The following is a 15,720-nucleotide window of genomic DNA, read 5'->3' as shown; positions in this document are numbered from 1 at the left end:
GTAGCTACTAGTAAAGTCCACTGAATGTCATCAGGAAAGATTTTTTTTGTACGCTGTTCATAGCAACTGGAATAATTCTTACAATACTCCCATTACATAAGGCTATTAGTACAAGTTTAGTACAGGCAAAAGAGAAATATGTCTTGTTTCTAAATTATAAAGCAGTAAATATTTTAAGGGAACAGAGTGACCTAAGATTCACTTGCATCTAGGTGAACAGATCTAATTCATTCTGTTTGCCAGCAATCAGAATCCTATAATTAGGTAATCCTAAATGTTTGGGCTAGTTTCAGAGCTGCTAGAACCCTACATTTAAGAGAAGATAAAGTGAAAGCATTTCCTCTAAGATCAGGAGCAAGATAAGGATGCTCCTTATCTTGTCTTGTCACTTTTATTCTACATAGTATTGGAAGTCCTAGCTACAGCAATCAGACAAGAAAAAGAAATAAAAGGAATCCAAATTGGATAGAAGTAAAACTGTCACTGTTTGCAGATGACATGATAGTATATGTAGAAAATCCTACATATATGTAGAAATTCCTGCCACCAGAAAACTACTAGAGTTCATCAATGAATTCGGTAAGGCTGCAGGATACAAAATTAATATACAGAAATCTGTTGCATTTCTATACACTAATAATGAACTGTCAGAAAGGGAAATTAAGGAAACAATCCTATTTACCATTGCATCAAAAAGAACAAAATACCTAGGAATAAACCTACTAAGGAGGTAAAAGACCTGTACTTGGAAGACTATAAGTCACTGATGAAAGAAATTGGAGATGACACAAACAGACGGAAAGATATACTGTGTTATTGGGCTGGAAGAATTAATATTGTTAAAATGACCATACTACCCAAAGCAATCTACAGATTCAATGCAATCCCTATCAAAATACAAAGGGCATTTTTCACAGAACTAGAACAAAATTTTTTTTTAATTTGTATGGAAACACAAAAGATCCCAAATAGCCAAAACAATCTTGAGAAAGAAGAACAGATCTGGAGGAATCACATTCCCTGACTTCAGACTATACTACAAAGCTACACTAATCAAAACAGTATGGTACTGGCCCAAAAACAGACACATAGATCAATGGAACAGAAGAATAGAGAGCCCAGAAATAAACCCACACACTTATGGTCAATTAATCTATGACAAAGGAGGCAAGAATATACAATGGAGAAAAGACAGTCTCTTCAATAAGTGGTGCTGGGAAAACTGGACAGTTACATGCAAAAGAATGAAATTAGAACACTCTCTAATACCATATACAAAAATAAACTCAAAATCAATTAAAGATCTAAGTGTAAGATGGGATACTCTAAAACTGCTGGAGGAAAACATAGGTAAAACATTCTTTGACATGAATTGCAGCAATATTTTTTTGGATCCATCTTCCAGAGTTATGGAAATAAAGACAAAAATAAATCGGATGTAATTAAACTTAAAAGCTTTTTTACAGCAAAGAAAACCATAAACAAAACAAAAAGACAACCTACGAACTGGGAGAAAATATTTGCAAATGATGAGACCAGTGAGGGTTTAATATCCAAAATATACATACAGCTCATACAGCTTAATATCAAAAAAAAACACAACCTGATTAAAAAATGGGCAGAAGACCTGAACAGACATTTTTCCAAAGAGGAATTGCAGATGGCCCACAGGCACATGAAAAGATGCTCAACATCGCTAATCATCAGGCAAGTCAAAACCACAATGAGGTATCAACTCACACCTGTCAGAATGGTTATCAGCAAAAAGTCTACAAATAACAAATGTTGGCAAGGATGTGGAGGAAAGGGAAATCTTTCACAATGTTAGTGGGAATACAAATTGGTGCAGCCACTGTCAAAAACAGTATGCAGGTTTCTCAAAAAACAAAAATAGCACTACCCTATGACCCAGCAATTCCATTCCTGGGTATATATCTAAAAGAAATGAAAACACTAACTTGAAAAGATACATGTACTCCAACATTCATAACAGCATTATTTACAATTGCCAAGATATGGAAGCAACCTAAGTGTCCATCAACAGATGAATGGATAAAGAAGATGTGATCTATATCTATATACACACCTATATACACATACATATATGTACAATGGAATACTACTAGGCCATAAAAAAGAATGAAATTTTGCCATTTGAAACAACATGGATGGACTTGGAGGGCATTATGCTAAGTGAAACAAGTCAGACAAAGACAAATACTGTATGATGTCACTTATACATGGAATATATCACTTACATGTGGAATATAAGTGATATCACTTATATGTGGAAAAATACAAAAAAACTGGTGAATATAACAAAAAAGAAGCAGACTCATAGATATAGGAAACAAACTAGTGGCTACTGGTGGGGAGAGGGAAAGGGGGAGGGGCAATATGGGCATAAGGGATTAAGGAGTACAAACTATTATGTATGAAGTAAGATACGAGGATATATTGTACAAAATGGAATATAGTCAATATCTTATAATAATTATAAGTGGAGTATGACCTTTAAAAATTGTGAAACACTATACTGTACACCTGTAACATATAATATTGTACATCAACTATACTTCAATTAAAAAAGAGAGAAGAGAAGAGAAAGGTTTCTCCCAAGTTGTTTGAGAAAAATTCTTAAAACACCTAAGTGAACAAACACTATGAGTATCAACAAAATAGGAAGCGACAAACTACATCTACAAAACTACATCTACTATCAGAAACAGTCAAGAGGAATATAACTAGTTTGGAGGAGGTACGGTCCAACATGGTGTTGTAAGAAGATCCTGAACTCACCTCCTCCCATGGACACATGGAATCTACAGCTACATACAGAACAATTCCCTCTGAAAAAGATTTGAAAATTAGCTGAACAATTCCTTTACAAGAAATGGTAAAAGGGCCACACTGAGATGGGTAGGAAAGGCGGAGACACGGTCTGCCAAACCCTACCCCCCAGCACAGTGACCCATAACCAGAAGCATCTCACAAATCTGGAGCTTCTCCCTAAGGAGTGAGGGGTTCGTGCCTCACATCATGCAACTTAACCTTTGCATCTGCAATGGAGAGATGGACCTCCAAAATGTCTGGCTTGGAAAACCAAAGGGGCTCACATCCAGGGGACCCAAAGGGCTATAGGGAACTGAGATACTTTTCTTAAAGGGTTTACACACAGACTCACTCACCCCGGGGACCAGCACCAAAGCAGCAGTTTGAAAACTGCCTAGACTGTATGTGAAGGAGATTCATTTGCTACTCTTAAAGCATCTGCTGAAGGGCTGGGGCTCTACTGGGACTCTCTCCAGGGACAGAGGTGCTAGCAGGTGCCAATTTTTGTGCTCTCCTTCTACTCTGCTGTGCCAGTGGATGCACCCTGGCCCTACACTCTCCTACTGCCCCGCTAAAGCTAGTGGGTATGCACTGGCCCTGCACTTTCTTGCTGCTTAGCTAAAGCTGGTGGGCACATGTAGTCCACACAGGGGTCATTCCTTGACTGCCTGGCGCTGGTGGCCAGGGCAGCCTGCAATCTTGAGTCCCATGAGACTGTAACAATAAGAGAGACAGTTCTTGACAAGCTCCCACCCCCATGGCACTACACAGACTGCAGACTGAAACACCACCCCCCCACCCCAGTCTTTCTGTGAAAAAGGCCTATTTACTTGTCCTAGCTTGAGGGGCAGGGTTCAGCTTTGCCACACATCTAGAGGCTACAGAGGTGCTTTCAGGGAACATAGACCAGAGATGCCATCTTTGCACTCTTCCCTGGCTTCCCTACGGTTCTCTGGTACCTCCCAGAAATGAGCTTATAAACTTGTTTGAAGTCCTGATTTTTGCAACTGTCACCCAGGTGATACCTCCAAATCTCCTGGTCTGGAGGCCAGCAGAGTTTACAACTGCAGTCCCACAGGACTGTATATGTTGACATACTTTAAAAGCTGCTGCCTGAGGGTATGGCTTCCAATCAGCCTGAAGCTAGATGCTGACTGAAGTCCCTCCCTTTGGAACACTGAGAGGTCTTGGCACACCCTCAGTGACTGGGACTTATTGAGAATAAATCAGGCTGCTTAGACAATCACAAAGGTTGGAGAGACAACCAAGAGCTAGGGCAAAGTTGAAAGATAAGGTCATCTCCTAAACAAGGTCACTCCTTCAAGACTGGGAGAGGTAGCTGCTTCACCTAATACACAGAAACAAAAATAGAGAGTTAAGCAAAATGAGGAAACAGATAAATATATTCCAAATGAAAGAACAAAATAAAACCTAAGGAAAAAAACCTTAATGAAATGGAGATAAGTAATTTACCTGATAAAGAGTTCAAAGTAATGGTCATAGAGATGCTTACTGAATGTGGGAGAAGAATGCATAAACACAGTGAGAACTTCAATAAAGAGTCAGAAAATATAAAAAAGTACTACACAGAAGTCATGGAGCTGAAGAATACAATAACTGAACCGAAAATTACACTAGGGGGATTCAACAGCAGACTGGATAAAATGGAAGAAAGAATCAGTGATCAAGAAGACAGGGCCGTGGAATTCACCCAACAAGAGCAGCAAAAAGAAAAAAAAGAGATGAAAAAAAGTGAAGATAGCCCAAGGTACCTTGGAATGACTTCAAGCAGAAAAACATTTGCATTATAGGGGTGCCAGAAGGAGAAGAGAGAGAGAAAGGAGCAGAAAACTTACCTGAAGAAATAATGGCTGTGAAAACTTCCCTAACCTGGGGAAAGAGACAGACATCCAGATTCAGAAAGCCCAGAGAGTTCCCAAAAAGACAAACCCAAAAGGATCCACACAGAGATACATTATAATTAAAATGTCAAAAGTTAAAGAGTGAATCTTAAAAGCAGCAAGAGGAAAACAACTTGTTACATACAAAGGAGCCCCCAAAAGACTATGAGCAGACTTTTCAGCAGAAACTTTGCAGGCCAGAAGGGAGTGGCATGATATATTCAAAGTGCTGAAAGGAAAAAACTTCCAACCAAGAATACTCTACTCAGCAAAATTATCATTCAGAATTGAAGGACAGATGGAGTTTTCCAGACAAGAAACCATCAAAGGAGTTCATCACCACTAAACTGACCTTATGAGAAATGTGAAAGGGACTACTTTAGCTGAAAAGAAAGGGCATTAATTAGCAACAAGAAAACATATGAAAGTGTAAATCTCATGGGTAAGGTAAATATAATCACTTACAAAGCTAGTATGAAGGTTAAAAGACAAAAGTAGTAAAAATAACTATAACTAGAATAATCAGTAAAGGGATACACAAAATAAAAAGATGTGAAACGTGACATCAAAAACGTAAAATGTTGGGGCTTCCCTGGTGGCGCAGTGGTTGAGAGTCTGCCTGCTAATGCAGGGGACACGGGTTCGAGCCCTGGTCTGGGAAGATCCCACATGCCGCGGAGCGGCTGGGCCCGTGAGCCACAATTACTGAGCCTGCGTGTCTGGAGCCTGTGCTCCGCAACAAGAGAGGCCGCGATAGTGAGAGGCCCGCGCACAGCGATGAAGAGTGGCTCCCACTTGCCACAACTGGAGAGGGCCCTCGCACAGAAACGAAGACCCAACATAGCCATAAATTAAAAATAAATAAATAAATAAATAAATAAATAAAAATTAAAAAAAAAAAAAAACAACGTAAAATGTGATGGGGGGAGTAAAAATGTAGAGTTTTACAATGCATTCAAACTTAACTTGCTATCAACTTAAAATAGACTGATATATATATAAGCTGTTATATGTGAGCCTCATGGTAACCACAAACAAAAACCAATAGCAGACACACAAAAGATAACAAAAATAGAAAATGAGCATAACATAGAAAGCAAGAGAAGAAGAAAGGAACAGAGAGGAACTACAAAACAGCCAGAAAGCAATTAACAAAATGACATGTACATACCTCTCAATAATTACTTTAAGTGTAAATGACTAAATTCTCCAATCAAAATACTTAGAGTGGCTGAATGTATAAACAAACAAGATGCATCTATATGCTGCCTATAAGACACTCACTTCAGATGTAAGGAGACACAAAGACTGAAAGCAGAGGAATGGATAAAGATGTTCTGTGCAAAAAGAAACCAAAAGAAAGCTGAGGTAGCTATACCTACATCAGACAAAATAGACTTCAAAACAAAGACTGCAATGAAAGACACAAAGGGCATTACATAATGATAAAGGAGTCAATCCAACAAGAAGATATAACATTTGTAAATGTTTATGCACCCAACATAGGAGCACCTAAATATATAAAGCAAATATTAACAGACCTGAGGGGAGAAACTGACAGTAATACAGTAATAGTAAGGAATTTTAATACTCCACTTACATTAATGACTACATCATGCAGACATAAGATCAATCAGGAAACATGGGTCTTAAATGACACATTAGAACGGATAATCTTAACAGATATATATAGAACATTCTATCCAAAAGTAGCATATTACACATTCTTCTCAAGTGGAACACTCTTCAGGACAGATCACATGTTAAGCCACAAAACAAGTCTCAATAAATTTAAGAAGACTGAAATTATAACGAGCATCTTTTCCAACCACAAGGGTATAAAAGTAGAAATCAATTATAAGAAAATTGGGAAAAATCACAAAATGTGAAGATTAAACTACATGCTACTGAACAACCAATGAATCAATGAAGAAATCAAGAGAGAAATAAAAAAATACCTTGAGACAAATGAAAATGGATATACAACTTACCAAAATCTCTGGGATGCAGCAAAAGTAGTTCTAAGAGGGAAGTTCATAGCAATACAGGCCTACCTCAAAACAAGAAAAATCTCAAACAATTAGCTTTACACCTAAAGGAACTAGAAAAAGAACAAAAGAAGCCCGAAGTTAGTAGAAGGAAGGAAATAACAAAGATCAGAGTAGACATAAGTGAGATAGAGACTAAAAAGACAATAGAAAAGTGAAACTAAGAGCAGGCTCTTTGAAAAGATAAATAAAATTGACAAACCTTTAGCTAGATTCACCAAGAAAAAAAGAGGGCTCAAAAGTAAAATCAGAAATAAAGAGAAGTTACCCTTGATGCCACCAGAAATACAAAGGATCATAAGAAACTACTATGAACAATTATATGCCAAAAAACTGGACAACCTAGAAAAAATGGATAAATTCCTAGAAACATGCAATCTTTCAAGAGTAAATCATGAAAAAGTAGAAGATCTGAACAGACCAATTACTAGTAAGGAGATTGAATCAGTAATTAAAAACCTCCCAGCAAACAAAAGTCCAGGACCTGACGGCTTCACTGGTGAATTCTACCAAACATTTAAAGAAGATTTAATACCTATCCTTCTCAAACTCTTCCAAAAAATTGAACAGGAGGGAACACTTCCAAACTCATTCTATGAGGCCAACATTACCCTGATACCAAAAATAGACAAGGACACCCCAAAAGAGAAAATTACAGGCCAATATCACTGATGAACACAGATGCAAAAATCCTCAATAAAACATTAGCAAATCGAATTAAAAAGTACATTAAAAGGATCATACACCATGATCAAGTGGAATTTATTCCAGGGATGCAAGAATGGTTCAACATCCACAAATCAATCAATGTGATACACCAAATTAACAAAATGAAGGATAAAAATCATATGATCATCTCAACAGGTACAGAAAAAGCATTTGACAAAATTCAGTGTCCATTTATAACAACTCTCAACAAAGTGTGTAGAGGGAACACTCCTCAACATAATAAAGGCCATATATGACAAGCCCACAGCTAACACCATACTCAATGGTGAAAGCTGAAAGCTTTCCCTCTAAAATCAGGAACAAGACAAGGATGCCCACTCTTGCCACTTTTATTCAACATAGTATTGGAAGTCCTAGCCATAGCAATTAGGAAAAAAATATATATATACATATGATGTCTTCTTTATACACACACACACACACACACACACACACACACAACTACTACTCAGCCAGATCACATGTTAAGCCACAAAACAAGTCTCAATAAATTTAAGAAGATTGAAATTATGTCAAGCATCTTTTCCAATCACAATGGTATAAAACTAGAAATCAATTACAAGAAGAAAATTGACAAAATCACCAGATGCGAAGATTAAACTACATTAAAAAGAACGAAATCTTGGTAATTGTGACAACACGGATGGACCTGGAGGGCATTATGCTAAGTGAAATAAGTCAGACAGAGAAAGACAAATGCTGTGTATTCTCACTTATATGTGAAATACAAAGAACAAAATAAACAAACAAACAAAACAGAACAAAACAAAACTCCTAGAACAGAATGGCGGTTGACAGTGGAAAGGGGGTTGGGGGGAGGTAGGCACAAACTTCCGGTTATAAAATAAACGAGTCATGGGGGTGTAATGTACAGCATGGGGACTACAGTCAGTAATACTGTAGTGCATATTTGAAAGTTGCCAAGGGAAAAATCTTAGAAGTTCTTATCACAGGAAAAAAATTTACAACTTTGGTGACGGATGGTAACTAGACTTATTGTGATGATCATTTTGTGGTGTATACAAACATCGAATCGTTATGTTGTACATCTGAAACTAATACAATGTTATATGTCAATCATAGCTCAATTAAAAAGAAAAGAAAGACAAAAAAAAAGAAACAATCAAGGTATTTTATATTTGCCCTATGTAGGGCAACCTGCCTTAAACTTTATTTGTCTCTGATGATTATTTTAACCGTAACTGATATGACTAATTAGAACACATTTATACTCTATAAATCAAATGTTCTAGTCAGAAATAGAAAGAAGCCTGTCATTTTAAAAGAATATTGTTATTCACCTAACTTCTAAGCATGATAATAACGTAGTCTTTCTTGATATTATACAAAAAAACTTTAAATATGTTCTTAAATTCTAAGAAGCACATTACTTTTTATCAAACTAAGGGCAAAACAAAAATAAACCCACTATATTTGTTCTCTAAGTTTGAGTGAGAATCCTGTATAAATAAAATTTTAGATGTAAATGCTTTGCTAGTATAACCATTTATTACTCTCTAATTTACAGCTGACATATTCAGCTTTTACCTATAGTTTTAGCCTCAGCTACACCAAGTTAACTGAGGTATTATGACACCAGTAGAAATGCAGTTCTTCCTCATATTAATGAAACTGTTAGAGAAAACAAAATCTTTTAAAAAACCAAACAAAAAAGAAAACACAACAAAAACACCATATTCTACCAAATCTCTACTTAAAAGTTTTAACAGGAACAGCCAAATTCCAAAGTATTTAAACTTACAGATTGGTCAGGTCCATCTCCTCCCAGCACTCTAAAGCCAAACCCTGATTCTTGTTTCCGAAGGAAAACATCCAAATCTTTGGTGTTTGGCGCTAAGGAAAACCAGAAAATAATAAATACAAACATACATATATAATACACACTTTATTTTAAAAGGATTAATAATACAATAAAATTCAATCATAAATCTCTGTTTTGTGCTCTAACCCAAACTTTGAATCAAGACTGCTTAGGAATATTTGCTCCCACTTCCATGCTCTCAGTATTACACTTCCATTAATTCTTGATGCTTTCAAATCAATGTTTCATCTTCCTAAATATGGCCTGGGACTATCAAGACAAAGATCTGTAACAGGTTAAATAAGTATGAAGTCAATTATATATATTGTTTCCACTTGTGTACATCTTTTCCGAGGTAGACCTAAATCTATTTCTAAAAATAAATTTAAAAAATTAAACCTACTTGAATCTATGATTTTACTTTAGAAAAGATCTATCATTAGTAAGTAAATTAGTATGAAAATGAATTTCCACCCTATGCACACTCTCTTCTCATCATCTCTCAGCTGGACTCCTCGAAGGAGTCCACTCTACCCTTTGGTTTCCTCCTCCGATTACACACCCCTCTGATTCATCATCCTTCGTATTCCTGCCAGGAAAATCTTTCTGAAAGACAAGTCCAATAATTTCATCCCTATGGTTAAAACCGTTCTGTGGCTCTCTATCATGTATACCACTGTCTCCAGCTTCCTCAGAACGGCATAATCCGCCCTCCGCAAGCTGCTCCTGCCGCCCCCCCTCTGGTTTCCCTTGCCAACCACACGCAGCTAAACTGAACTCCTTGCAGAACCCAGCCCATACAAGGTCAATGTGCACATGCTATTCCTTCTTTCTTTCCCTTTTATCTGTTTCATAAACGCCTACCTCATTGTCTTTAAAGACTTGGCTAAAGCTTAACTTCCTATATGAAGCAGGCAGGATCTGACACTTCCTACTACCCACAGCCGTAAAACTGACCATTTTCTACTTTGGATCCTAATTCATCCAGTCCATCCTTCTATTACTGAACCTGTTAGGGGCTTATCTGCACTTATTTGTATATGTATTTGATTACCTCTTTGTCTTTTCCATTTAGGCTTAATCATCTTTTGGGGTGCAGGGCCTATGTAACCTATTACCTCTGTATTCCCATTACCTACTACGATGTTGGGTAGACAGAAGGCACTTAATAATACATGGTTTTGAAGAAAATAAATGAATGAATGTTGAATATAAATGAAAGAAGCCCAAAGTCATATTAAAATGGGAATGAAGGAATAACTTCAACATGGTTTTGAAAGATGGAAGAGTCGAGTTTTTAAGAAAATTCAAATTAATTTTGTTGCGTGCTTTCCTGAAATATTCCACAACTACTTACGTTTATCTTCATATAAAGTCTTAGATTTCATGTAGACCTCAGAAGGATCCAATTTCGGGGATCCTGACCTGATAATGCTGGGTGGAAAAGGCATAGGCTGGGGAATGGGCTCATTTATGGCCTCCAAACTTCCTGAATTTTCCTTTTTATCTGTTTTCTGAAATGGAAAAGGGCCTTACTTAGTATCTCAAAAAGCCAGATGGTTGATTAGTGCATAAAACTGCTGTCTGAACTGGGTATGTCAACTGATTACAGTTGTGTAAGCTGCAGAGTCAAAGCCACAGCATATTTGCAGTCTTATAGGAATTCACTATCATAGCTGTGTGTATTTGATTAAAACATATTTCAGTTAAATTAGAAAAAGTTTATAATGATATCAATCAATTAGTCCTACGTTTAAGCAATTTTGCCCTTTTCTCCACCACCAAGACACAAATTGACTTTGAGAAGATAAATAGGGATACAACACAAGGCAGCACTTCCAAGTAAAGCAAGAGGGAGACTAAGAGAATACGTCCATGTAATTCTTGACAAACCCCATCCTCCCCACTCACTGAGTTTAATTCTCAGTGAAGATGTTTAAGGTAATGTTCTTTCTAAGAAAATGAAATAGGAAGTGTTAACTCTAATTTAGGTTATAAAGATGACACTGTAAAAACCTGCATGGCCAATCCAAATATATCCCGAAAAAATGCACCATGCCTGAGAATCAGATAAGGGATATTTTCAAATGTTCCTATTCAGATAGAACTTTCCCAAAAGAATAGCTCAGTAAAATGACTTCTCTAATAAAATTAAAAAATGAAATCCAATGAATAGCCTAAGAAAATAAATGTTATGGTTTTGAGAACAGCTTGTTATCCTGAATTACGGTTAGAAGAGGGGGATTATAGACATTTATGATAAGATAATTAATGTGACTAGGATGCAGGAGCAGCTTGTCAGGTAGGAGGGAGGGGACAGTCGCTATAAAGCGTTGTGCCAGAAGGGACCCTTCACTGACCCAGACCCCGTCAGATGGCCGGGAGATAAGAGCAGTCTCTTCCACTTTCTCCCACATGTCCTAGGATTCTGTCAGGAGCTGTGAGAGGTCGTCTGAGACTTTCATCAATTACAAAACATTAGGGTCCCCATGGCTGCACTGGCATTCATTATGAAATAGATAGGGCAGCACAGAAGTTAAAAATGAGTAATAGAGGGACCAGAGAAATGGAGAAATGGAGAAAAATACAGTGCAATTTTAACTGAATAGGCAAAAAGAATTTCTGTTCACATTGGACCTAACTGGTCCACTTTTCTATAAAAGTGCTGAGTGTTTCTTCCTGCCTGATCCATAAAATGGCAAATTTGCTGAGGATCCTATTTGGTGGGCTATGGAGAATTAATCCATTTTGTATCTGATGGTCTTTTGTTTAGCAGCCCAGGGTTTATGGTTATGGAAGACGATCTTTCAACTATAAGATGACAGACCCTAAATCAAGCAAAATAGAGCAAATTAGGATTTTATACACGATTGTCTTTATATCCATGTCCATATAATTGTGGATATTTAAGTAGCTACACGTGTACCTAGCACTGTTTCTTTCATACCAGTATTTGGTGCGTCCTTTGTTTAGGTCTTATTCTCTACACATGTCTTTAAATAGGCTAGTCAGTTATTCAGAAGAATGCCAGAGAAAACTGTTCCAAGTCTGATAGCCTCTCACTCTGATAACAAGCAAATTGAGCACAGAGGCCACAATTGTTCTAGAAGGTCCCGTTTAGGGCTAAATGTCAGAAGGTTATCTAAATGTGGGTAAATTATAGTCCCCGTGAATTTATGTGAAACTACTACATCTTCCCATAGTACATCTGCTCGAACATTTAGCTACTCCTTACCCTTGTTCCTCTGAAACACAAAGAAAGTAATAGGACCCATCAGTAGGCACCTCAGTGTGTCCACATTTTACTATTTACAAGACAGGACTATTGGTAGTACAGGCCTCTAATATTCTTCCAGCAGAAATACTGAACCAGCAGAGCACATCTCCTCTATGGGCAGCTTTTCTAACTCACACGCTTCCCTCTGAGCTTCTGATACAAGCCCAGGGCAGTCTGCCTCTTGGCTCCTGCCTGTCTGTAAACGCCACCCCCATGAGCTGCCCTCATGGAGGAGAACGCAGCATCTCTCTCCGTGTGTTCAGAAGAAGCATTTGAGGACCACTGTATACTCACCATTTTGGCAGTTTTAGTTGGTGAAGGAGGACCTTAAAAAAAATGAGCCACATTTTAAAAACAGAGGAAGCATTCCCAGATCACAAATACTGCAATGTTTATGACAAAACTAGCTTTGACTTTTAGTAGGCTAGTAAATTATGTCCAATATGTTCTACGTGCCAGGCATTATACACGTATTTCATTTTTTATGACAATCCTAAGGCATAAACGTTACTGCCATTTTATAGATAAAGTAAACAAAGACTCAAATAGATTAACATTACTTTCCTGTACTGCGGAACCAACCAGCAACTAGGCAGGAAATTGACATCCAACCTGTTTGACACCAAACCCTGGACTCTCATATTTGTTGGAACTCTGGATAATTCTCCAGCCCTCATGAAGAGATCTGAGCACATTCTACCATACCACACAGAGAAGAAACAAAAATAGTTCAAACAAATGAGAATAATAAAAAAAAGTCCCAGTGAAGTTAAACTGCTCATTTGCCTCAAAATGAAAACTAAAAGCCAGTGAGATATATGTGAAGGGCTAAATTTTATTCTTTAAAATACTAGTCATTCATAGGTATGGATTTAAGAAAGCCCATTAAAACGCGACTTTGTGATTAGTCCTTGGAACTGCATTTATGTCTGGGAGCAGTTCAAGTCAGTTGATGACCTTGGAAAATAAAATTATATTTATCTCACATGAGCACTGTGGGGTTTAATTAACATTTACGGACAGATACTAAAGCTTAAGATAAAAGCTTTATGAGCACAAGCTATCATGATTGCTTTTACAGAACAGATTAACACACCATCCAACATTTTGCTTATTCACAGAGATGCTAGCTCTTTCAAAACATCCTTGGTACATTACAGAGGTCCAGATGAAGTACCACTGCTTGAAAGAGTCCATTTCTATTATTGCCATCAACAGAGAAAATGGAATTAAGAGGATATATTTCATTTGAAGTAGCACAATGTTGTGACTCTCTCTAATCATTAAAGTCATAAATCAGATTTTAAAAAGAATATAGAGGGAAAGAAATCCATAATGGACACAAATGAAACCGCAAATAACTAAACAAGCTGCTACAAAAGATACTGCTTATGGAAGCAGTCAGACAGAACTTAAGGAAAATGCATATTAATTACCAGTTAAGTCTGCTGGGAAAAGAGATATTCTGACCTGTAAGGAAGGACAATTCACAGATACAAATGCATGAACAATGAAGATTTTTCCTTGTTGTGCTTTTACTCACCTCCTCTTAAGATAAGCAATGGTACATCTGCACCTACTGGAAACTGCTTTAGCACCTCTACCACTTGGAGATGTGTTAAATTCTGCACATTTTGACGGTAAATTTCCTTAATTATATCCCCTTTCTGTAGGCCTTGACACCACTGACTATCCAATATCATTTTCACCTTCTGTCCAGTTGGGCTGTCAGCAATTGCAAACCCAAAGCCTTTAGGGCCCTTGATCAGAGGGATAGTCACTAGTTCTGGCTGGGAGCTGCCTGACGATGCCATAGACGCTCTCTGCTCACTCAGATCTGATGGTCCATTGAGACGATCACTGATCAAGGTGTGCCCCGATTTTCCATTCTGGTCCAGAACCATCGTTCCTGACTTAAAATCCTGAGTATTCATGCAAGTCTCTCCCTTAGTTAATGACTGTCCATTGATGACAGGAGTAGCAGCAACAATGTCCACAACAGGATCTTCATTGTCATCAGGAAGTGGATAACCACGACATAAAGTGAGGTTTACATACTGATTGACGGGTACCAGTTGAAACATCTGGACAACATCTGCATGGGTGTGACCAAGGACACAGTTGCCATTGATGTCTACAATAACATCACCTGGTAAAACATAAGTCATGTTAAAAATATTAAAACCATCAAATAAGTTACATTTTTGTTGGGGGAGATGAAAATAATTAGTTTAGCATCTAAATTTGAATTTTGGAAACCTCTTACTGTTCATTAACTACTGAAAAGATAGATTTTGAACATCGACATGTCATTCTCCCTTCTGTGACTCCTCTCTAAAAAGAATATATAAATGTATAAATTCTTAATTATCTTAGTTGCAAAGAGTTATGACCTCAAGCTAAAGTGAATCTTTAAAAAATTAACTGCAAATTCATATTATCATTGTTAGTATATCCTTTGAGTCACACCTAAGTGGTCACACAAAGCTAGGCACATTGTAGTAGGTGTTCGGTACATAGAAGAGGAGTGAATAACCCCATTGGCTACTTGTACAAACAGGCAATCTCTAAATACCACCTTATTTCTTGATTTTAAGTAGCCATTGATTACAATGTACTTAAAAATTCATTCTAGTTTGAACAATGTAAGGCTGAAGTTTAGAATAATAACTTATGAATGTATTTTCTTTCAGCATCTTTCTTTTTTGTGGATTTTTTCAATTTAGTGTAATTTAGTTTTCAAAAGGAAAAGTAAGCAACAAAAAAATTCAACAGAAGCAAAGAATATATTATTTAAGATGCTGGAAATTCAGCTGAATTAATCCTGTAAAAGTTGGTTTTGCTTTTCTGATTTTACATTATTATGACCACTTTGGTTGCAGGATTATTACCACTTGACATTTATCAGTTGTGTGTTTTCTTAATGCAGCTTTAGCTTTTAAAATTTGTCCTCTGATGTCTCATCCATTTGCTGCTTTTATTTGAATATAATTATTTAAAAGGTTATTGCCAAATAAAGGTGCTTTAATTTGTTCTGATTTCATGTAGGCTTTAAAAAAATCAACATGAATGGTATTTAAAAACAAATGTTAGTCTGTGGAAATTTGTTGC

The 15,720-nt window shown here is 37.0% G+C and overlaps 1 protein-coding gene across 6 annotated transcripts in view; it reads right to left on the bottom strand.

The window, feature by feature from the left end:
- Nucleotides 1-15,720, bottom strand: part of MAGI3 (membrane associated guanylate kinase, WW and PDZ domain containing 3) — a 255,902-nt gene that overhangs the window by 31,888 nt on the left and 208,294 nt on the right. For all 6 annotated transcript variants that reach the window (XM_059928156.1, XM_059928164.1, XM_059928174.1 and 3 more), the window contains exons 10-13: nucleotides 14,153-14,758; nucleotides 12,904-12,935; nucleotides 10,690-10,846; nucleotides 9,273-9,364 (exon numbers count right to left, since the gene is read on the bottom strand). In XM_059928156.1, coding sequence (XP_059784139.1) covers nucleotides 9,273-9,364; nucleotides 10,690-10,846; nucleotides 12,904-12,935; nucleotides 14,153-14,758 — 887 coding nt within the window. The remainder of the gene's footprint in view (nucleotides 1-9,272; nucleotides 9,365-10,689; nucleotides 10,847-12,903; nucleotides 12,936-14,152; nucleotides 14,759-15,720) is intronic.

Source organism: Balaenoptera ricei, chromosome 1, assembly GCF_028023285.1.
Source record: "Balaenoptera ricei isolate mBalRic1 chromosome 1, mBalRic1.hap2, whole genome shotgun sequence".
NCBI lineage: Eukaryota > Metazoa > Chordata > Mammalia > Artiodactyla > Balaenopteridae > Balaenoptera > Balaenoptera ricei.
This window is presented reverse-complemented; position numbering and strand designations above follow the sequence as displayed.